Genomic DNA, 21,018 nt, shown 5'->3' with positions numbered 1-21,018 from the left:
CTTTTTATCTATTTCAGAACCCTTTCGGACCCTCTGGTATTTATTTTATTTATAAAGTTTTATATAGCGTAAACTTCACCCTAGAAGGGTATCAGAGCACTTAACAAACAGTTCAATAAGTAGAAAATAGATCCTTTAACCTGTGCTCAGGAGATCAAACAAAGGCCAGGGCGCTTAAGCCGGCGCATTAGCCCACTGAGATGCCAGAAAGGGCTAGTTCTAGAGACGGAGCTAGTGCTTTGAGGACCTGGTGGCCTGCGGGTGGCCAGCAAACCCTGCAGCCAGTCCCTGTCCCCGCAGTGAGTGTCTCTGTGCCGGATTGTTATGTATATATCTGACACCAATGCCTCATTTCTATAAATATACCTTTCTGTATTGATCTAGTCGTTTCTCCCTTTCAATGTGCGATGGTGAGGGGGTGAACATAACCCCTATTTACATAATATGGTCCAAAATTGCATCTATTGGTTCTGGGACATCAGAACCCGTCGGCGGAGCATGACCACAACAGTATTATACAGGATAACGTATCTTCCTCTTCAAAGACACAGAACCCCTACGTCTTAATACATCAGATTATATCAGTGCATTGAGAAGTTTTTGTTAAAAGAGATCGTTTTCGAAATTGAATTTAGAGACATTCATGCGCCCCCCACCCCGACAACAAGGGCAACAGTGGCATCAGAGGTAAGTCGGTTCTCTGGGCGCCCTCCGGGCGGCCTGGACGGCTCTTCTACATCAACAACATTATAATATTTGAAATCAAACACAGGAGAAGGGTTTGACAGCCCCCCTCCTGAAGCCATGTACCTCGAGGTGCTCTTATATGTGATAATGAAGAAAAAAGAGGGACAATTAAAGGCAGCAATCGCCGAGGGTCACATCATTTGGTGAAGCTGGGATTGAGCCCAGGTTTCCTGGTTTCACATTGTGCAATTCAGCCACTAGATTTACATGCTTCACTTCCTGTACAATCACCCCGCCAAGCCGCCACCGTGCTGCCATCAATGTGGCCGACCGTCACACCACAGACCTCGCAAAGTCGCCACCCTGCTGCCATGTGTGGCCGACCGTCACAGCACAGACTCTGCCAAGCCGCCAAACTGCTGCCATCAGTGTGGCCCACCGTCATAGCACAGACTCTGCTAAGCCGCCACCCTGCTGCCATGTGTGGCCGACCGTCACACCACAGACCTCGCAAAGCCGCCACCCTGCTGCCATTAATGTGGCCCACCGTCACACCACAGAGAAAACTTTGTGGCCTCTCACAAAGTATTTGTGAGTCTCCATGCGCTGCTTGAACAAAATGTTGGCACAAAAATGCAGAAGGGGGAAGGCCAAGGGGTTTGTGCACTTCTGTGGCTGCAGCACTCAGCACAGAATAATGGATTTACTGTATTTACGGCAAAATCTGCAACATTATTTTCATATTAGGGAAGTGGAGTTGGCCTTAGGGCTGGGGCGCTCGACCTCGAACCTGGGGAGCCGGGTTTGAGTCTCGGCAATGACGCTCAACATCCTGTGATTCTGGGCAAATCACTTAGGGGCATATTAGCAAGGGCTGTCGATATCGCTGCTTTAGCTTCTGTTTTTGGGTGAAAAGCGGCAATAATTATATCGCAATATCATCAAGGACACGCTAGCCCGTGTTTCCTTGATGTAGGGCCCGTTTTTCCACAGCCTCGCATCGCTAAAGAGATGCACAGAAGGCGTGGCTGTGAAAACAACACACGTTAATATCGTGAAGGCAGCTTCGCAATATCAAAAAGGAGGTGCAGCGATACCAAAAATCGCGCTACCTCAGCCTTAACTCAGGAATTCAACGGCTGATAAATTCCAGACTAAGGCATACTTTTAATGGGAGATGGATTATGCTGCTAGGACCGCAGGGTCGTATCTGCAATGTTATCGCTGTTTTTAATGGAACATCGCTGGAAAACTAGCAATGTTCCATTGCAAACACCGGTATCACTGAAATATTATTGCCATAGCGCTATGCGTTGTAAATATAGCGTTATCATGGCGATAATATTTAGCGATAGCCAGCGATAATATTTCTGGTGCTATGTACGTTATCGCTGGCCATTGATAATATGTCTAATTAAAGAGAGGGACCCCAAAAGCCAAAGGGGTAGGGTTCCAAAAGGCAGTATGTCACAATATAACGTCCCCTTTGGACAGATTATAAGCAGACAAAAAAACTTGAATCTATAACACACACTAGCCAGTTCATACTTTCAATTTGAGCAACAATCAAGATGATGTAAAAATAGTCAGAAACTATAAAAGAGTATACAATTTATTATACCATTAAAAAATTACACGATAAAAGGGGATACACAATATATCCTAATATAATACATGCAGGTAATAATCACAAAGAGGGAACAAAACAACACATTGGTTAAAAAATAGAACGGGATACTGTAGTCCGACTTATGTAAATCATACTCCAATTTTGCATGAATATCTTTGAATTGGAGACATTGTATAATCCAATGATTTAGTGTATCCCAATACACAAGGGCATCGACGCGTTTCGGTTTTGGCAACTTGGTTTACAAGCCAACACCTTCATCAGGGTAAAAATGTATACATCTCCACAATATAAGGAAAATCTGCAAGAATATAAAATGTAGAGTATCAAACATATTATCACTAATATATTGTCACTAACTGCTTATTACAACATCATCAATTTGTTACACCTTTGGAAACACACAATTATACGTTCAACATAGTCATTTACACATTAACCTAATAATTAGACATTGTTGTTCAACAGAAAGAACATACAGAATCATACACATTGGCTTAGACTGCAAGATGATACAGTAATACTACCCAGTTCCAAGCCTAACATGGTAAGCGGAGTTATAGTTAAGCTCATTCACATTTATAAACAAAAATGCATTTATAAGGTAAATCGTCTTGTGAATAAGATCGCCTTAAAAGTATAATTTCTTCTCTCATGAGGACCACAAAAATGTGTTTAATATTTGACCTCACTATTATGATAGTGCCAGGCCTTTCTAGGCCCTTCCAATCTTTGATCTCGAATTAGGTGATCAATTGACGAAGCTCCCACCGCTGCCGCCTATAAAATGTATGCACAGTTTTAGTCAACTAAAAGTGATGGTAGACGCTCCAGTCACGAGTATTATCACACTTTTGATAAAGCTCACCCGTTGGGACTTTAATATGATTTCCGTCTCTTAGTGCTTTGCCCGGGATATATTTGTAGACACTTTTTCGGGGGTCTGAAAATAAATCACGAAATGAGATACTCGAGTTCGATGTGGAAAATAAATCGAACAGCGTCTGGCTCATGCATAAGATAATTTATTATAAGCACGACACCGGTACTAGCCTGACAGTCAAGGGACCTATTTGAATTTATTAGGTCCCAAAGTGTTTGCCATCTTTAATAAATGCGCTTTGCCTGGACTTAAACAGCACAAACCACGCAGAAACATCAATAACGCACTCAAGAAGTTTGCGTGGACTTTAAAGGGCACTGCCCTGGTTGGGACACCCACTCTTAGTTTGGTATTTTAACCACGAACAACGTAATTATTGTACGCAAAAGACAGTGTGATAAGATAGATATGTAGAGTTTTGAGGGCATGCGATCAGTAAGCATTGTACCTTAATTTATTCGTAATTGCACGGGGGTAACGTTGCCGGCACTCATTAATATTGAAAAAGAGGCCATCGATAAGTTGGAATTAGAACTCAAAAACTGTCCAGCCTTGGAAGAAGCTAAAAAGTAACTAGAAGCTATAAATAGGGATGTTGAAGGATATAGTGAGTACCTAACAAATAAGAAAACCAACAAACTCAGAAAAGATATCGTGAGCTTTATCAAAAGTGTGATAATACTCGTGACTGTAGCGTCTACCATCGCTTTTAGTTGACTAAAACTGTGCATAAATTTGATAGGCGGCAGCAGTGGGAGCTGCGTCAATTGATCACCTAATTCGAGATCAAAGATTGGAAGGGCCTAGAAAGGCCTGGTACTATCATAATAATGAGGTCAAATATTAAACACATTTTTGTGGTCCTCATGAGAGAAGAAATTATACTTTTAAGGCGATCTTATTCATAAGACGATTTACCTTATAATTGCATTTTGTTTATAAATGTGTATGAGCTTAACTATAACTTCGCTTACCATGTTAGGCTTGGAACTGGGTAGTATTACTATATCATCTTGCAGTCTAAGCCAATGTGTATGATTCTGTATGTTCTTTCTGTTGAACAACAATGTCTAATTATTAGGTTAATGTGTAAATGACTACGTTGAACGTATAATTGTGTGTTTCCAAAGGTGTAACAAATTGATGATGTTGTAATAAGTAGTTAGTGACAATATATTAGTGATAATATATTTGATACTGTACATTTTATATTCTTGCAGATTTTCCTTATATTGTGGGAATGTATAAATTTTTATCCTGATGAAGGTGTTGGCTTGTAAACCAAGTTGCCAAAACCGAAACGCGTCGATGCCCTTGTGTATTGCGATACACTAAATCATTGGACTATACAACGTCTCCAATTCAAAGATATTCATACAAAATTGGAGTATGATTTACATAAGTCGGACTACAGTATCCCGTTCTATTTTTTAACCAATGTGTTGTTTTGTTCCCACTTTGTGATTATTACCTGCATGTATTATATTAGGATATATTGTTTATCCCCTTTTATTGTGTTATTTTTTAATGGTATAATAAATTGTGTACTCTTATAATTTCTGACTTTTTTTTACATCATCTTGATTGTTGCTCAAATTGAAAGTATGAACTGACTAGTGTGTGTTATAGATGCAAGTTTTTTGTCTGCTTATAATCTGTCCAAAGGGGACGTTATATTGTGACGTTGATAATATGCCCCCTAATCTCCCCGTGCTTCACAAAAATGAATGTGTCCTGAAACGCAACTGGTGCTATGTAAAGCGCTCCGATATCCGATTCGGGTCAAGTTCGCGCTATATAAAACTCTGTAAAATAAAAAAATGTAAAAAGAGTAAAAATATTATGAAAGTACTGTTTCTCACTCCCACTAATGATCAAGACAAGGCGGCTGCCATATTGTGCCGCATAATGAGGCGAGTTGTTTACTCGCTCCATATTTCAGATAATCTCGCTATAAGATGTGCCCTCCATTGCTGTCCTGGTACCCTGACCGGGGGGCTCTGCCAGGGGGTTATGGGCGGTCGCCAGTGTAGCCCCAACCCTCCCAGCTCGGGGCGTTAGAGCCGCGCTCATGTGTACCCAGCCTCACGGTCGCGGTGCGCCCCTGCGTCGATGCACCTACATGGGGGCACATTATATCTGCTTTATTTGTCGAGCTCTGAGTGTGGACCCCCGGTGCTCGAGGCTTCGGGCATTGAACAGCGGTGATGCGGCCGCAGGGGCAGTTGTATTTTCCTTTTCAGCAGAGCGGCCTCTGCACTCTCTTCCTCTTCGACCTCCACTTGGATGTTTTTATTTTTTCGCATTTTGTTTTCTTTGACTGGCATGTAATTGTGGACACTTGTATAATGTACGTTTGAACTATATATGCAGATGGTGTCTTTTATGCTGTATTATATATATATGTTTTCACTGCATGTCTGTGGGATTTCACCCAGTGACAGTCGCCTAAATTATGATTATACATAATCCGGAGCACATATGTGGTCATTTCACGCGATTATAACTTTCACTTGTAAACTCTGGGGCCAGCTCGCTTCCAGATGGCGCTGATTTCCACAGCCATATTTATATTTCCGTCATTATAGCGACTTTATAGTGGACTATGAGGTCATGTGATTAAGGTCAAAGGTAAAAAGGTATTTCACAGAAATAATTGCACCGGGTTACATGTGTGCAGGGACATAAAGTCACGGTGAAGACTCCTTCTGACTGTCACCCCTTGTAAGTCTTCGTAAAATGCACTGTGGGCGGCAGGAAACGGGGTTCGCGCACGTCATTTCCGGTGCACGCTAATGTTAATGTGTGTTTAATCGCTCAGTGGCTCTAAATAACATGTTAATAGGATGCATTTATCGTCAGTGCCCTGACACGTACATTTATCTATAGACACACGCACACACATATTTTATTTTACCATCGATAACAATCCGTGCCTAACAAACACGAATGTGTCCGGAAACGAAACTGGTTCTCCTGTAAAGCGCTCTGAAACCCGATGTCTCGGCTCTAGGCAGCGCTATATAAAACTCTTAAAAAAGACCCCTGTCTCGGCAAAGACTTCACGCCAGGACCATCTGCCCCGCGCCCTCCCTGGCGCTCATCCCGGGGACCTTTGAACCCCAATAAATATCCCGCTGGGGTGGATCGGGTGCCATCGCAGACATTTCATAATTATGCATAAAACAGTATGCGCATAATTCGAGGGGTCTTGGATAAACTGAAAACCAAACGGGCGCAGTCAGACAGACGTAAAACACGCAAATAGAAAGGCCTGGGTGAATTTAAACGATACTCGAGTAATTCACGCATCTTTCTTGTGCTTATTACATGAAATTCCTCAAATTACACCATCATGCCACTTTGAATAAATTCACGCCATTCCCGACACGCATTTCCCATGAAGGCGCCACGAGTAACCGCGAACCACCAGGCGCCCCTCCCCCCCGAGCGGCGGTGGCTCGCGGGGCGAGGGTTTATTTGCACCACTTTTAGCTCGAACCGCGTCGAACCCTGACGCGAGGACACATTTCGATTCCACATCTAAAGCTTAGAGAGGGATTTCCATTCTGCTTAATCACATGCGATGTTGCGGGCATGTTCTGTCATTACACACAAGCAAACGGCGCGACGCCCTAAACGTAGTGCGAATAAACACACACAATATATAGATTGTGAATACACACATGCGTGGTACAATACATGCGTACACATTCACCCCTGCTATGGACATACACACCCACGCACAATGTGGGAATATATGTGCCCACACTTATACATACGTATATTAAAATCAAACCTATATAAACCTATACAGTAGACGTTATACCGCGCTCCAGACACATTCAACCCTTTGCAGCCGGTTTTGATTACACAGATTGGTTTAAAAAATGCACATGAAAAATGCCAAGGCGCAAACCAAGCATGCACATGACCGAGTGGAACATTAGAACTGCAAATTACATGTATGTAGCGCTTAGTACCCCCGATGAGGTGCTGCGGCGAGGACCACGCTACTCCGAAACCCAGGATTAGGGGAGGATAGCAAATTAATCACACATATATATATATATATATATTTCGCTATTTATTAGCGTTCCTGCGGGAGGAGACTCACCACGACCCTCTCTCACCACCCATGACTCACCACGAGCATCTCCCACCACCCATGACTCACCACGACCCTCTTCCACCAGGACTCACCACGACTCTCTCCCACCAACCAGAACTCACCACGATCCTCTCCACCACCAGGACTCTCACCACGACCCTCTCCGACCCCAGGACTCACCACGACCCTCTCCCACCACACGACTCACGACGACCCTCTCCCACCACCCAGGACTCACCACGACCCTCTCCCACCCCAGCACTCACCACGACCCTCTCCCACCAGGACTCACCACGACCCTCTCTCACCACTAGGACTCGCCAAGACCCTCTCCCACCCCCAGGACTCACCACGACCCTCTCCTACCCAAGGACTCACCACGACCCTTTCCCACCAGGACTCAGCACGACCCTCTCCCACCACCAGGACTCACCACAACCCTCTCCCACCACAGGACTCACCACGATCCTCTCCCACCAGGACTCACCACGAAATTCTCCCACCCCAGGACTCACCACAACCCTCTCCCACCACAGGACTCACCACAACCCTCTCCCACCACAGGACTCACCACAACCCTCTCCCACCAAAGGACTCACCACAGCCCTTTCTCACCACAGGACTCACTACGACCCTCTCCCAACCCAGGACTCACCACGATCCTCTCCCACCCCAGGACTCACCATGACCCTCTCCCACACCAGGACTCACCCAGACCCTCTCCCACACCAGGACTCACCCAGACCCTCTCCCACACCAGGACTCACCACGAAATTCTCCCACCCCAGGACTCACCACAACCCTCTCCCACCACAGGACTCACCACAACCCTCTCCCACCACAGGACTCACCACGACCCTCTCCGACCACAGGACTCACCGTGACCCTCTCCCACCCCAGGACTCACTACGACCCTCTCCCACCCCAGGACTCACCACGACCCTCTCCCACCACAGGACTCACCATGACCCTCTCCCACCACAGGACTCACCACAACCCTCTCCCACCACAGGACTCACCACGACCCTCTCCGACCACAGGACTCACCGTAACCCTCTCCCACCCCAGGACTCACTACGACCCTCTCCCACCCCAGGACTCACCACAACCCTCTCCCACCCCAGGACTCACCAAGTCCCTCTCCCAACAGGACTCACTACAACCATCTCCCACCACAGGACTCACCACGACCCTCTCCCACCACAGAACTCAATACGACCCTCTCCCTCCACCAGGACTCACCACAACCCTCTCCCACCCCAGGACTCACCACAACCCTCTCCCACCCCAGGACTCACCACGACCCTCTTCCACCACAGGCCCACACACAGCCCGTACACACACACACACAGCCAGTGTACAGACACACAGTCAGTACACACACACAGTCAGTATACAGTCAGCATACACACACAGCCAGTATACACACAAACACAGTCAGTACACATACACATTCAGTACACACACAAACACATTCAGTACACACACAAACACAGTCATTACACACACAAACACAGTCAGTACACATACACACAGTCAGTAACACACACACACAGTCAGCCGACACACACGCACGCACAGACACGCCCGCTGTAACTGCACACCCGCCTCCACACGTGCACAGGCCCACACACAGCCCGTGCCCCCAGCCAGGGCTGTGCACATTGAACCGAGCCGTGCAAAGGCCTCTCGGGCGGAAACACATGTTTAACCCGAGAAGGAAAACAATTTGTCTCGGAGGCGGAAGGAGCAGTTACAGATCTGCAGGAGTAGGGGGGGAGGGGGGGGGGGGCGGAATGAAAACACCAGAATTGGACCAATTATGCGCTCTGTGCACTTCCTGTCTGGGAGCGGGGCTGATTGCGAGGCTGGGGGCCCCGGGGTCTCGGAGTGGGAGACCCCCCTCCGAAGCAGCGCTAGGCCTGGAGGGTCCAGAATAAAGTCCAGCTTGGAGGGGCGGTGAGAGGGGTCTCAATTTGGGACCCTCTGCAACGCCCATGCTCGGCCAGAGGGGCTTCACTTTGCCAAGCCCAGGGAGGGGGGGGGGGGGGCTAAGGGAGGGTGGGGGCCCTCTTTTTCCTGGTGGTCGTCTGTGATGCCCCCCAGAGCCCCCTCGGCCTCGGTGGAGGTCTGAGCATCCGACCCTTTCCTCCGACTTTAAAAGCGGCTCTCAACGTGTGGCCGTGCACTCTAATCCCCCCCCCCCCCCCCCCCCCCCCCCCTCGGAGCCTTGTGTCTGCCACGGTGTGGAGCATGAATCTTTCGGTTATGTTATCATCGGCTGATTCCTGGCGTCACACGCGTGACTAGAGTGAGTTCACGCGACACTCCTTTCATCCACAGCTCACGGGTCTTTTCCGCTCTGGCCCTGGACTCTGCCCTGATAACATCTGCCCAGACTAGAGCACCCAGCTCTTCGTCTCACAGGCACCCCCCAACCAAGCCCTACACCCCTGAACCTAGCGCCGAGACTCACCTGCCAAGCGCGAGCAGAGCATCGGCGAGCGCGCACTTAGGACCCGGCCTCCCGGCCCCCGCCCCCTACCTTTTCTAGATAGGGGCGGCCGGTCTGCCCCAATGGGCGACCGGCCGCTTAACACTTCCGGGGCAGGAGGACGCACTGTTATCGGACATCGGTACATAGAGCTGGGTTAGAGGATTAGGGTCTTTCATTCAGAGCGCAGGTGGGGAAGGTGACGGACCTGTGGGCCCGGATCACCTTTGTGGCGGTAGAAAGACCTTGGAACAGTACAATTGACCGACGGAATGGACGGGAGTCCGCCTTGCGTACTCCCTAGGCCAGCACTGAGGGGGGAGACGGTAAACTCTCCGCTGTGAAATAGGGCCCCGGCTGGGGAGGCTAGGGCGACAGGTTACAAACCTCCTGGGTTCCTGGTCAGCCTGGTGGTCGGAGGGTGGGCCCCTGGAGAAGGCGGACAAGGATCAGAGGTTGGGGGCCCACTCCTCATGGGGCGCAGGTGGGTTCCACCTCGCGTGGCTGCACGGCATGGAAGAGGGGTGCCGGAAGCCCCCTTAGTGCTGGAGGATTAGAATCTTAATCTGGCGAAAGAAGATCACGAAGTCAAGAATAAAATTGTGTTGATAACTGTATATAATGAATTTTGAAATGCCTTGTCATGTTTATGAAATATCAAAATATTAAACATGGCCGTTTTACACCCACACAAATCTCGGTTGTTGATTCTCATGTGGGTTGTCAGGTTATCAGGAGGGAGCGGGGAGCATGCTGGGGGATCCGGGTCCTAAGGAAAGACTCCCGGCGCATCTGGCTCCAAGCGCTCTAAAACAGCTTGAAGTGGGCAAGGGACGTGTCTGTGGAGGGCCTGGGTTACTTGTAAGGACAGGGAACGCATCCCGGGTCACTTGTGATGAGGCGGGGCACGTCCACAGAGGGCCTGGGTCACTTGTAAGGACGGTGAACGCATCCTGGTTCACTTGTAAAGACGGGGAATGCGTCCTGTGTCACGTGTGATGAGGAGGGACGCGTCCACAGAGGGCCTGGGTCACTTGTAAGGATTGGGAACGCATCCTGGGTCACTTGTGATGAGGAGGGACGCATCCACAGAGGGCCTGGGTCACTTGTAAGAACGGGGAACGCATCCTGGGTCACTTGTAAGGATGGGGAACGCATCCTGGGTCACTTGTAAGGATGGGGAACGCATCCTGGGTCACTTGTAAAGATGGGGAACGCGTCCTGGATCACTTGGGATGAGGAGGGACGCGTCCACAGAGGGCCTGCGTCACTTGAAAGGACGGGGACCGCATCCTGCGTCACTTGAAAGGACGGGGAACGCGTCCTGGGTCAATTGTAAGGATGGGGAACGCGTTCTGGGTCACTTGTGATGAGGAGGGACGTGTCCACAGAGGGCTTGGATCACTTGTAAGGATCGGGAACACGTCCGTGGTGCAACCAGAGTCACTTGTATAGATGGGGATTAATCTTCCTTGGGGGGGGCCGGGGTCCCTTGTAAGGGTAGGGACCATGTCTTGGGTCACTTGTGAACACAGCGATGCGTCTCTGGCATGGCCTGGGTCACTTGTGATGACGAGAGACACTACATATACCACATTCACCACAGACGCCGCAAATACCACGTATAACACATATCGCATATACCACACACACACCACATATAACACATATTGCATATACCACACATACACCACAATTAACATATTGCATATACCACACATACACCATATATTACACATATCACATATACCACACATGCACCAAATATAACACATATTGCATATACCACACATACACCACAATTAACATATTGCATATACCACACATACACCATATATAACACATATCACTTATACCACACATGCACAAAATATAACACATATTGCATATACCACACATACATCACATATAACATATTGCATATACCAGACATACACCACATATAACACATATCACATATACCACACATGCACCAAATATAACACATATTGCATATACCACACATACACCAAAATTAACATATTGCATATACCACACAAACACCATATTTAACACATATCACATATACCACACATGCACCAAATGTAACACATATCGCATATACCACACATACACCACATATAACATATTGCATATACCACACGTACACCATATATAACACATATCACATATACCACACATATACCACATATAACATATTGCCTATACCACACATACACCAGATATAACACCTATTGCATATAACATGCATACACCACATATAACACATATCGCATATACCACACATACACCACATATGACACATATTGCATATCCCACACATACACCATATATAACACATATTGCATATCCCACACATATACCACATATGACACATATCACACATACCACACTTACACCACATATAACACATAACGCTTATTCCACACATGCACCACATATAACACATATCGCATATACCACACATGCACCACATATAACACATATCGCATATCCCACACATACACCCCATATAACACATATCGTATATACCACATATAACACATATTGCATATACCACATATACACCAGATATAACACATATCACATATCCCACACATACACCACATATGACACATATTGCATATACCACACATACACCACATATGACACATATCGCATATCCCACACATACACCACATATGACACATATCGCATATACCACACACACCACATATAACACATATTGCATATACCACACACACACCACATATAACACATATTGCATATACCACGCATGCACCACATATAACACATATCTCATATACCACACATGCACCACATATAACACATATCCCATATACCACACACACACCACATATAACACATATCGCATATCCCACGCATAAACCACATATAACACATATTGTATATACCACAAATAACACATATTGCATATACCACATATACACCAGATATAACACATATCACACACATACACCACATATGACACATATCGCATATACCACACATACACCACATATCCCATATACCACACATACACCACATATAACACATATACCACACATACACCATATATAACACATATTGCATATACCACACATACACCACATATAACACATATCACATATGCCACACATACACCACATTTGACGCATATCGCCTATATCACACATGCACCAGATATACCACTTATACTACATATACCACATACACCGCATATAGAACATATAACACATATTGCATATACCACACATTCCCCCACATACAACACATATTGTATATACCACATATAACACATATTGCATATCCCACACATACACCACATATGACACATATCGCATATACCACACATGCACCACATATAACACATATCGCATATACCACATATGCACCACATATAACACATATTGCATATACCACATATGCACCACATATAACACATATCGCATATCCCCCACATACACCCCATATAACACATATCGTATATACCACATATAACACATATTGCATATACCACATATACACCAGATATAACACATATCACATATCCCACACATACACCACATATGACACATATCGCCTATATCGCACATGCACCAAATATACCACTTATACCACATACATCATATATACCACAACCACCACCTATACCACAGACACTACATATACCACATACACCACATACACAGCATATAGAACATATAACACATATTGCATATACCACACATTCCCCCACATATAACACATATTGTATATACCACATATAACACATATTGCATATCCCACACATACACCACATATGACACATATCGCATATACCACACATGCACCACATATAACACATATCGCATATACCACACATGCACCACATATAACACATATCGCATATACCACATATGCACCACATATAACACATATTGCATATACCACATACGCACCACATATAACACATATTGCATATACCACATACACACCACATATCGCATATACCACGCATGCACCACATATAACACATATTGCATATACCACGCATACACCACATATAACACATATCGCATATCCCGCACATACATCCCATATAACACATATTGTATATACCACATATAACACATATTGCATATACCACATATACACCAGATATAACACATATCACATATCCCACACATACATCACATATGACACATATCGCCTATATCACACATGCACCAGATATACCACTTATACCGCATAAACCACATACATCATATATACCACAACCACCACCTATACCACAGACACTACATATACCACATACACCACATATAGAACATATAACACATATTGCATATACCACAAATTCCCCCACATATAACACATATCGTATATACCACATATAACACATATTGCATATCCCACACATACACCACATATGACACATATTGCATATACCACATATGCACCACATATAACACATATTGCATATACCACATATACACCACATACGACACATATCGCATATACAACACACTCACCACATATATACCACACATGCACCAGATTTGCCACTTATACCACATGCACCACAAACACCCCCTATACCACAAACACTACATATGTTATTATTTGATTCGATCAAACATAGGATCATTCACATCGTAAAAAAGCAGCGTATCCGAATAAAAACGGTTAATATTACATTACAAGAATGCTCATAGAAATACCCATTAAAAACAGAGTTATAAGTCCTGTAAACACACAATAGGCAGAATCACCCACCGAGACAGATTGAGCTAAAGAGGCGCCGCAACGCTCGGAGACTGGTCTGCACATCTCGACCTCCTCCGCAGGGCAAAGAGCAAACATTAGCCAAGGTGTGGTATCAGGTTTAAAGGTGCGCGCCGCTTCCGAATGGCACAGGACAGACAGGAGCTATCCAGGTTCTTCTAATACCACCATAGGTGCCCTCCCGCCCCCACCTCGCGCCCCAGTGCCCCCCACACCAGTGCCAGCCCCCTTACCTTGCTCTGTGATGGAGCGGATGCCCAGGATGTCTGTGACGGAGTGCGAGGAGGGCCAGGCCCTGGGCACCGCCATGCCGCCGGGCATGGAGTGCATGCCGTGGTGCCCGGCCCCCTTGAGGGGCCCCGGGTAGGAGTAGAGGTGGCCGTAGGAGAGGCCCGGCGGTGGCGGCGGCTTGCCGTGCCCATCCATTTGCAGGCACGGCTGCTGGGACAGCGCGCCGATCTTGTTGCGCAGGATGCGGCTGATGGAGCTGACCGAGGGCACGTTGTACTTGTCGCAGACGCCGTCGGCCAGCAGCCGGTCCCGGATCTCCCAGGCGAAGATGCCCGGGTCCCGCTGCTTGTAGGAGCGGATGTGCTTGACCACGGTGGGGGTGGTGACCCGGGGCTTGCTGCCCCCGATGGCCCCGGGCAGGATGGAGCCCGTCTCGTTGTAGCGCGCCAGGATCTTGCTGACGCAGCCGTGGGACACCCGCAGCTGGCGACTGATGTCACAGGGCCGGATACCCAGCTGGGCCAGCTCCACGATCCGCAGGCGGATGGCGTTGGGCAGGGGTCTCCCGTTCACGAAGACCCCGCCCAGCTGGTTCACCTCCCCGAAGGCGGGCTCTGCAAGGCAAGAGAGAGAGGGTCAGAGAGGGCAGAGCGCCTCGAGGCAGAGCTAGAACGGGTCAAATATACACTCTGGACCGATAGGGAGAGAGGGGTCGGCGGTGGTGAGGGTAGAGAGCATAGCGCTTCGAGGCAGAGAGAGAGAACGGGCGAGAGGAGAGAGGGGCCAGAGAGGGCAGAGCGCCTCGAGGCAGAGGGAGAACCTGAAGATAAACACTCTAGACCTGTAGGGCGAGAGAAGAGAGGGTCAGAGAGGGCAGAGCGCCTCGAGGCAGAGCTAGAACGGGTCAAATATACACTCTGGACCGATAGGGAGAGAGGGGTCGGCGGTGGTGAGGGTAGAGAGCATAGCGCTTCGAGGTAGAGAGAGAACGGGCGAGAGGAGAGAGGGGTCAGAGAGGGCAGAGGGCATAGCGCATCGAGGCAGAGCGAGAATGGGCGAGAAGAGAGAGGGTCAGCGGTGGAGAGGGCAGAGCGCATTGCGCCTCGAGGCAGAGGGAGAATGGGGCAAGAACAGAGAGGGGTCAGGGAGGGCCCAGCGCATAGCGCCTCGAGGCAGAGGGAAAATGGGCGAGAGGGGTCAGAGAGGGCAGAGCGCATATCGCCTCGAGGCAGAGCGAGAATGGGCGAATATAGAGTCGAAATACACACTCGCAGAGCGGGCCTGTAAGGCACGAGAGAGGGGTCAATGGCAGATCGCATAGCGCTTCGAGGCAGTTCAAGAATGGGTGAAATATAAAGGCGCATTCTGGAGCACCAAGGAGAGAGCGGGGTCATAAATCTATAGAGCAGCACGTGTAGCGCCTCGAGGCAGCACAGTAATGGGTGGCATATAGTGAGTTGACACACAACATAGGGTGTGAGACGTACACAAATCTGAAAGGTAATTGAAGAGTAGGCAGTGTGTGCTGCAACGGACTGGCAGGTGATATGTACAGTGCCTGGAAGACATTGAAGAGTAAGCTGTATACGGAGCACTTAGTGGTAATATGTGGTATGTGCAGTGCTTGGAACAGGCTTACATGGCCGATGCATAGCGCTCTTAGAGGCCCCATATGTATATAGCGCTTAGACTTACCTCAGAGCGGTTTTCTGTATGCAGCGTTTAAATGCGGTGCACAGCCGAGAGGTTGGTATAGCGCCTAGAAGCGGCGCAGAGCATCTAATCGAATCTTGTCCCTAACGTACTCGCTGTGTACCCCGGGGGACATCCTTTGAACATGTGTGACCCATGTGCAGCGAAGGGGGCTCGCACGTGTGAACTCACGAGCGCTCCGGACCCGGGGGCAGGGAGAGGGGAGGGGGGGGGAGGGGGGCGGCGGGGGCGCCTCGGGAACCGAAACCCATTCGGAAAAATAACAAGAATGCGCCCCCCCCCCTGCCGCGGCGGCCTGAGTCAGGCCTCGGCTAAGGTAAAGCCCACGAAAAACTCATGTTTTTCTTCTTAATGTATTCGCCTCACCAGACCAATAATTGTTTGAATCTCTCGCCTCTAGGCGTTTATTTGTGGGGGGGGGGGTTTGTAGGGCGCTGCTCCTCTCTGCTCCTTAGACCCTCTCCAGCGCCGCGAAGTGTTTCATGGACCCGTTTAATGTGAGCGCCTGGTGCCCAGGCCTCAGCCCCCCTCGGTGGGGCCGGTGCCTCCCCCTCCATGGCTCTTAGGCCCCCTCGGTGGGGCCGGTGCCTCCCCCTCCATGGCTCTTAGGCCCCCTCGGTGGGGCCGGGGCCGGTGCGTTCCGCTGCCAGTTCAAGCCGCTCTTTCAAGCCTCTCCCTGAGACCTCCGCGCATTGGTTTCGGTTTCACTTTGGCGCGCAGTGGAGGCGCTTTGCGCGGTCCTCAGGGCGCACGGGCGCCTTTCTTTGCGCCTAGAGTCGGGCCGCCTTGATGGTCCGGAGTCGGCTGTGGGGTGCCCAGGAAGGCCGAAGACTCCCGCAGGGCTGTGCCCCCCCCCATCACCCCGCTGCCACGAACACCAGAAACCCTTCAAATGACCCTTTATATCTGCCTCAGCCTGGACCCCCGGGGCGCCCTCGCCTCTCCCGTGTGCCGCCCGGGGCGGAGGCCCAGGGCGCCCTCGCATCTCCCCTGTGCCGCCCGGGGCGGAGGCCCAGGGCGCCCTCGCCTCTCAGCTCTCTCAGTTAGGATTTCCTTATATTATTTTTGTTATTCGTTATTTTTCCTGTACTCGTAACCTGCGCTGTTGACAATTTTTTGGGGTGGCGTTTAGAGAGGTAAATAAAGTCACTATAAATATTTCATAAATTCCCCCCTCCCAAAGAAATAAAATAATAATAACTGAACCGTCCTCAGAGGTGATGAAGAAGGGAATGCAGGCCGAGCTAATAGATCGATTGTGCAAAAGAAATGCAGGGGTATCTAATAGACACAGTGCTTAGAAACAATTGCATTTATATAGCGCTTACTACCCCTGACGAGGCGTTGTGCAGGAATCTCTAACAGACACAGTGTTTAGGAGGAATGCGGGGATATCTTTTAGACACAGTGTTTAGAAGCAATTGTATTTATATAGTGCTTATTTCTTTATTTTTATTTATTTTATTTAGTTTGTATAGCGCAAACAGCTACCCAACAAAGGGTTTCCCTGCGCTGTGATTCAGGAGTAGCTGGCCGGACGAGGCGGTTTGCAGAATCTCTAACAGACAAAGTGCTTAGAAGCAATGCAAGAACTGGTGAGATTGACAAAGCGCTTAAAGGCAGTGCAGGGATTCCAAATGTAGGCACAGCGCTTAGAAGCAATACAAGGATTAATAATAGACATAGTGTTTCGAAACAATTGCATTTATATAGCGCTCGCTACCCCTGACGAGGCGTTGTGCAGGAATCTCTAACAGACACAGTGTTTAGGAGGAATGCGGTGATATCTTTTAGACACAGTGTTTAGAAGCAATTTCATTTATATAGCGCTTACAACCCCGACGAGGCGGTTTGCAGAATCTCTAACAGACAAAGTGCTTAGAAGCAATGCAAGAACTGGTGAGATTGACAACGCGCTTAAAGGCAGTGCAGGGATTCCATATGTACGCACAGTGCTTAGAAGCAATACAAGGATTAATAATAGACACAGTGTTTCGAAACAATTGCATTTATATAGCGCTTACTACCCCTGACGAGGCGTTGTGCAGGAATCTCTAACAGACAAAGTGCTTAGAGGCAATGCAGGAACTGGTGAGATTGACAAATTATTATAATTAATTATTATGAATTATGACAAAGCGCTCAAAGGCCGTGCAGGGGTTCCATATGGACGCGCAGTGCGTAGAAGCGATGCATGAGGAAACTAGGCACCTAGTCATGAGAGGGAATTCGAGAACTGGTTACTGAGCGCAGAGCAATGCAGGGTTCAGATGTAATGTAGGCCGTGTGGAGCCGGGTGGCAGAGATAGCGCTTAGAGGCCACAAATGAATGGATCATTTACATTGCGTTTAGCTGCAACAACGACAGGCAGACCTTACAGCACGAATGAGTGATAGAGTTAGTGCTTAGAAGCAATCAATACAGCGCCTGAAGGCAACGCTGGAATGAAGGTACAGATGAGTGGGAAAAGAGCAGGAAGTTTGAACATTCATAGCTCCCAGAGGCAGCTCGAGAGGAAGCGCTATTCTCTTCTCATATAAAAGAGATGGTTACGTATAAGTTATAGGTGTGACCCCCCAGGGGAGGGGGGGGGGTCTGGGGTTTCAAGGTATCCTGAGGTTCGCGGACTGACAGAGTGGGGCGCTCTCTGCGACCAGGTTAGGCGCTACATTAGGGTTGATGGGCACAGCAGAGCTGACCGCGGTGCCTCAGGCCTGGGGGGTCGGGTATGGGGTGGGGGCACGGGTGACGTCATGCCACGTTTGTAGAGGGTCTGAAAGCGGACTTTCCTGCTCCTCCAGAGCTCGCCTTGAGCTGCACAGACGAGTCTTTCAACGAAAACAAATAGATTTATTTTCCTATTTCCGTCTTTGTCTGGGAGGGGCTCTCGGCGAGTCCTGCGCCCCCACCCTCCATGGATTGCTGGGGGGTGGGGGGGGGGGGGGCTGCCGCCTCTCGTCAGCGGAGCCCGAAGAGAAAACATGTTAAAGTCAAGTTGTGTTGCGTCCTCTGGCGGGTGGGGGCAGAGGTCGTGCCCCTGGGGTGGGGCGCTAATGGGGCCTTGACCCTGAGGTTGGAGGGGGGGGCAGGAGAGACAAGGGCGGGGTCAGTGAGCTGCAGGGGGCTCCCAGGCTGTCTTGGACGTCGACTGCACCAGGCGAGTCTATGGAGGGGGGTCGCCGTTTTACACCCCCCCCTTCCCCCCGCCTTTACTCACCCAAAGCAGGCTCTGGGGGTCCCCCCCGTACCCCCACACCCCCTCAGTCTCCCCCAGCAGTCTCTGTTTGCCTCGCCCTTCAGAGCTGTCACTCCACCCACCCCTGGCGGCAGCTCTCTCTCTGGGCTCTCACCCCCACTCACCCTGACGGTCTCCCCTCAAAGGCTCCCCCCTCCTCACCCATGGCTGTCCCTGGGATCTCTCCTGGGGGTCTCGCACCACTGCAGCCAGGCAGCCTCGGCTGTCTCCCAGTCCAACCCCGGAGCAGAGAGTGCCCCCCTGGGTGGTCTCCCCCCCCCCTGGGGCTCTCATCCCTGCACCCTTACTCACCCATGGCTGCCCCTGAGGTCCTGGGGTCTCTCCTAGGGGTCTGGCACCCCTGCAGCCAGCCCCCCTCGTCTCTCTTCCTCCCCATAGCAGGCGCGTCTCTCTGCACAGTGCCTTCCCCAGTACCTCCTCAAGTGGTCTCCCCCCAGGGGCTCTCCCCCCTCCCCCCCCCCGGGCTCTCACCCCTCCACCCTTACTCACCCATGGCTGTCCCTGGGGTCTCTCCTGGGGCGTCTCGCACCCCTGCAGCCAGGCACCCTCGTCTCTCCTCCACCCCGGAGCAGGCAGTCTCTCTCTTCCCAGTGCCTGCAGTGCCTCCCCCAGTGGTCCATCCAGGAGCTCTCACCCCCTCCACACACACCCCTACTCACCCATGGCTGTCCCTAGGGTCTCTCCTGGGGGGTCTCGCACCCCTGCAGCCAGGCACCCTCGTCTCTCTTCCTCCCCGGAGCAGGCAGTCTCTCTCTGCCCAGTGCCTGCCTTCTGCCTCTCAAGCTGAGAGCAACGTGTGCTGGGCAGGCTGGGGGGCGGGGCCAGAGCTGTCATTCAGGGGCCTGGGCGCCCATTGGCCAGGGCCGTGACAGGCAGGCTGCTGTTGGCACCGGGTGCCAGTACCTGGCCCTGGAAGGGTGCCTGCTGGTGGAGGATGTGCGCGGAGCAGGGTGAGTGCCAAGGCTGTGGTGGGCACCCCCTTAATGAGGCTTTCTGGGGTCCCTGGGGTGGGGGTAGGGCCCATGAACCCCTCCCCCCTTTACAGGGCCCCCACGATCTCACAAATCCTGCAAGGCTGTGCGTAATGTGCGCGCGCAGAGGGGGCTTTCTGCAAAATGTGTCCCATGGTGCCGGATAAGGGGAGGGGGGGCATGTACTGGGGGGAGCCCATCTCCCCGGACCCTCGCAGTGAGTGTGGGACCAAGGGGGGGGGAGGCATATACTGGGGGGAGCCCATCTCCCCGG

At 49.6% G+C, this 21,018-nt stretch overlaps 1 protein-coding gene across 1 annotated transcript in view; it reads right to left on the bottom strand.

Moving 5' to 3' along the window:
• PAX9 (paired box 9) overlaps positions 1-20,621 on the bottom strand; it is a 191,293-nt gene extending 170,672 nt beyond the window's left edge. The window contains exons 1-2 of the mRNA XM_086948117.1: positions 20,433-20,621; positions 14,806-15,417 (exon numbers count right to left, since the gene is read on the bottom strand). Of these exons, the coding sequence (XP_086804243.1) occupies positions 14,806-15,417; positions 20,433-20,607 (787 nt within the window). The 5' untranslated portion in view covers positions 20,608-20,621. The remainder of the gene's footprint in view (positions 1-14,805; positions 15,418-20,432) is intronic.
• Positions 20,622-21,018: the final 397 nt, after the last annotated feature.

The sequence above is a fragment of the Lissotriton vulgaris genome, unplaced genomic scaffold (assembly GCF_964263255.1).
Source record: "Lissotriton vulgaris unplaced genomic scaffold, aLisVul1.2 SCAFFOLD_454, whole genome shotgun sequence".
In the NCBI taxonomy this organism is placed as follows: Eukaryota; Metazoa; Chordata; class Amphibia; order Caudata; family Salamandridae; genus Lissotriton; species Lissotriton vulgaris.
This window is presented reverse-complemented; position numbering and strand designations above follow the sequence as displayed.